General features: G+C 32.8%; 1 protein-coding gene across 5 annotated transcripts in view; it reads left to right on the plus strand.

Annotated features, from left to right (window-relative positions):
- Ptp36E (protein tyrosine phosphatase 36E) overlaps positions 1 to 5,000 on the plus strand; it is a 193,151-nt gene that overhangs the window by 163,485 nt on the left and 24,666 nt on the right. For all 5 annotated transcript variants that reach the window (XM_086547555.1, XM_086547557.1, XM_086547556.1 and 2 more), the window contains 4 exons: positions 509 to 643; positions 1,101 to 1,255; positions 2,587 to 2,722; positions 2,992 to 3,138. In XM_086547555.1, the coding sequence (XP_086403681.1) occupies positions 509 to 643; positions 1,101 to 1,255; positions 2,587 to 2,722; positions 2,992 to 3,138 (573 nt within the window). The remainder of the gene's footprint in view (positions 1 to 508; positions 644 to 1,100; positions 1,256 to 2,586; positions 2,723 to 2,991; positions 3,139 to 5,000) is intronic.

Raw genomic sequence — 5,000 nt, forward strand, 5'->3', positions numbered from 1 at the left:
AAGGTTGAATAATCCGTTCAAGAAATTTAGTCAAGTTATTGTTAAAAGTGCCGATGGATGAAATGATAGGTCTCATAGATGTACCAATCTTATGAACTTTGGAGAGACCACACAGGAATCCTGGACGAGAACCAGCTGAGAAAATAGAGTTATATGAAGTTTCGTCGAGGACCTGAAATTTTGATGAGTCCGAGAGTAAAGCAGATAACTTGTTAAAGTAATCCATTTTGTTTAGTATAATCATGCCTTTGCCTTTATCAGGCTTAGTTATTACAATGTTATCATCTTTCATATTTTGAAGAGTATTAGTGACTGTGTGAAAAAGATCTGAGGGATAAGCAGTTTCCCTGCCTTGTTGGACATAGACCTTGTTGGCAAGAACATTGATTTTTCTGTACATCGAGCTGAATGTGTCTCTATAAATGCTACAACATTTCAACATGTGACACTTTTTCAATTCGGTTTCATATATTGATCGATATCCTCATGGTTTGCCATTTCTTTGCAGGTGATGTGTGTGCAGTACTGGCCGGCGATGGTTGGTTGTTGTGACCATTACGAAGGAATCAAAGTCGAACTGCTGAAAGAGGAGCAGCTCGCCAACTTCCAGATCCGTACCATCAGGCTCACCAGCGACGGCATTGTAAAGACATTTGATAATTTCACTTATTTTTATGCGCACACAGATAGACACACACACACATAGATACACATACGTATTAACACACACACACACAAACACACACACACACGCATACACATACACACACACACACACGAACACACACACACACAAACACACACACACACAAACACACACACACACACACACACACACACACACACACATATATATATATAAGATATACAACTTAACGTTTATTGTTTGTGCTTGACAGTATGATCATGTTCAAGAACATAAATAACTTCAGAGGGTCATGATGAATAGCCCACACAATATCAGTAATTGCTTTGCTATCCTGTCCTAGATAATCACTTATTCGATCAGACCTACCAGATGAAAAGCCTCCCTTATCGCGTCATATTTTCATTGGATAAACAACAAATAAGTAATCAATGATCTTTCGTCTCATCCGCAGGCAGATTCCCGGGAAGTGGTCCAGTTCCACTACACTGAGTGGCCTTCACACACTCAACCCTTCATCAATGCGCTTCTTGAGTTCCGCAGAAGGATCAGATTATGGATGAAAGCGAACATATTGCCTGCTGATGGCCCCACTATTGTGCATTGCAGGTGAGTAGATTTGCAGAGGAAAACTGAATCCTGTCAATAGGTTACGCTGTGATATCTTCGGAAGATTGTATGATAATAAAATTCCTATTTAGATGAATCTGTATACACGCATGTATCTATGAAAGTATGTAGACATATATACATAGTTGCACATAACACAAACACAGAGAAACATACACACCCACACACACATATGTGTTTGTGTGTGTGTGTGTGTGTGTGTGTGTGGGTCATATATATATATATATATATATATATATATATATATATATATATATATATATATATATATATATATATGTATACATATTTCTATCTATGTGCGTAAGTGTGCGTGTGTGTATAAGCAACAGCATCAGGAGTAGTAACAGCGATAGTGCATAGAAACCAAGACAACCTGATGGCCGGAGAGCGATGAGGAATGACAGTGGAGGGACGAAGCTGTCTGCCCAGCTCTTGTTTCGTCAGATGTACCTGAGGGGGGAATTATATTTGCATACATTTATGTTTGCCTTCGTTCATCTTCCGCGATAGATATATGGCATCTTGTCACAGTTGCTAAAGACGTTTCCCTCTCTCTAATACTGTTTATCTATATTATTAATAGTTATATGTGCCATATATACATTTCTAAATGCAGCGACGATTTTTTGGTTACCACAGATATCAGTTTTAAGTCTCTTGCTAATGTAGAGGTTCTTCATATCTTAAAATTCTTTATCAAAAGAGTTGCTACTTACGTCTACGTGATAATAAGCACAGTGAAATGAAACATAAACTTTACTTAGAAAGCTACCATCATATACAGGCAGTCTTGTATCTATTTTCTAAGTTCCTGCTAACACATTCTTTGTTGCATTTATTCTCATGCACAGTGCTATATATTTCCCTATATTTCCAGCTAGATCTTAGATTTGATATCAGACTGAAGGTTTTGTGGTTATAGAATGTAAATATTTATTTCCTGTAGCTTAAAATGTATGTAAACCGAAATTCGCCGTCATGGAAAACGACCAATGCCACTAAATTACATTTACAACATATCACGTTGGAGTCAATATTTCATACAATATCATTTCTAAATAACTGCTGATTAGTTTTTAAAAATTACAAAATGTACAAAAATAGTGAAAAAATTGTAGTGAAACGTGGGTTGAATACCCGTAGAGTTCGTACGATGCGAAAGAATCTTGTTTGTTTTCTTTTCATATATTGTGCATCGGTTTGATGTTACAGGACGTATGCACTTCTAATCATTTATTTCACGTATGATATATCATGTTGATAAATATAGTGAAAATCATAAACACACTATCACCCATTCCCTACAGTGACGGTGGTGCCAGAACTGGGGTGTTCATGGCCATTGATTCCAACTTGGAATTGCATGAAGAAGATGGGAAGTTCGATCTATATGGCTACCTGAAGAAGATGAGACAAGCACGTCGTGGACTTATTGAAACAGTGGTAAGTCACCGATTTCAACTACATAATTTTCAGGTCTATTTAATTTGATCAGTAGTGTCATATTCAACGAAATACAATCACGCTTGAATACTTTATATCACAGAAGTTTATTTGAATAAACATTAAATTAATGAGATGTATAATTAATTTACTTCTACAATTAATGAGATGCTATTATCAATTTACTTCTACAATTAATGAGATACAATTATCAATTTTCCTTTACAATTAATGAGATACAATGATCAATTTTCCCTTCCACTTCCCAGGACCAGTACCGATTTGTGTTTGATGCCCTTGAGGAGTTTCTTCTCTGTGGTTATTCCTTCTTCCCAGTAAGTGATCTCTCACAACGGCTGAAGCATAAATCGATGAAGGTCTTAGGCAACAAGAGCGAATATCAAATTGAATTTGAAGTAAGTAGATTTGGTAATTTGTTGTATATGTCATTGTTATTGTTATCATTGATATTATCATTATTATTATTATTATTAATGTTAGAATGATTATTGTCATTATCATTATCATTGTTAATATAATAATAATAATTATTATTATTATTATTATCATTATCATCATCATTATCATCATTACTATCTTTATCATTATTATCATCGTTATTATCATTACTATAATTATCTTTATGATTATTATTCTTTTTATTATCATCATTATGCTTATCACTATTGTCAGTATTACTCTTATTATTATTACATTGTTATCATTATTATCGTTATCATTATTATTATTATTTAGTTAGTATCATTTTTGATATCATCATCATTATTTTTATTATTATTATCATAATCATAATCGTTATTATTATTATCATTGTTGATATTATTATCATTGTTACTATTATCATCATTATCATTATTATATGTATGTGTTATCATAATAAACAAGAATTATGTTCTTGTGTTAGTTTGGAGTAATACAATTTGTATTTAAAAAAAAGAAAAAAGGAGTTATAACTTAATGTTTGAAAAACTGAAAAAAATCACATATGAATAAACCGAATTGAGGATTTTCGCTACTACGAAAGGGTAATGTATAGCTATTTAACTCACCATTTCACTATTCCAACGTTAATTGTCGTTCTTCTCATGGATAAGTAATTGAAATAGAAGACAAAGGGTTACAAGATTTTTAACCGGTATGGCTTACCAACCAGTGTAATAATGATGCTTACAGAGACCTTAATATTTGGCTGTAACTTATTCCATTCACAGCTGCTTTTATACTATATGTGCAATGTGCATCTTACGTACATGTAAATATACATAATTCATACATACATACATGCATACATACATACATACATACATACATACATACATACATACATACATACATACATACATACATACATACATACATACATATACTTACATATATACATGTATACATACATACATACATACACACATACATAAATACATACATACATACATACATACATACATACATACATACATACAGCCATACAAACATATACTTACATACATATATACATACAAACATACAAACATATACTTACATACGTATATACATACATACATACACACACACACACATACATATATGCATACTTACGTGTATGTGTGTGTGTGATGCAGACAGATGCAAAATTGTACGAAAAATATATCCATCATCTTATGCAATTCCATCTTGTAAGATTTACAAATCGTTTGTTATATTAAGAACTGCATGAATATATTCATATCAATTTACATTATATGACTACCATCCCCATGGTATAATTTGTGTAAATCCATCTAGTCATGAGAGGTGGGGTTCTCTATCAAAATTCTTTAACAATTAATTTTTCCTTACAAGCTTTCACACTGGGAGAGGAATACGGCTTCTACAGACAGTATATATGAATGTATTACTCCTCTGGTCAATGGCACATGCCATGCGAGTATATGGCAACAAGATTTTATACAAGATATCAAAGTATCAGTGTATATGTTTTGCAATGTAAATGATAATGCAGTTGTAGATATGTTGAGACGTCTTTATGCAAACTAAGGCTGATTGTTATACTTACATTTTATCCTGTGTTCACAATCGCTGGTGATAATCTCATGAAATCATAATATATATGTGTGTTATATTTGATGAAGAAATACCTGTGATGAGATTGATCAAAATACTTCACACTTGCTTGTGATGTGTTAAGACTTATTATGTGAAATAGTGTGTACACATTTGCTATAGTATATCTTGATTTTTTGTTTGCACAGAAATAAAATAATCTTGGAATATGCAACCT

Source organism: Penaeus japonicus, unplaced genomic scaffold (genome assembly GCF_977035675.1).
Source record: "Penaeus japonicus unplaced genomic scaffold, GWHDUDI00000001_assembly GWHDUDI00000019, whole genome shotgun sequence".
Classification (NCBI taxonomy): Eukaryota; Metazoa; Arthropoda; class Malacostraca; order Decapoda; family Penaeidae; genus Penaeus; species Penaeus japonicus.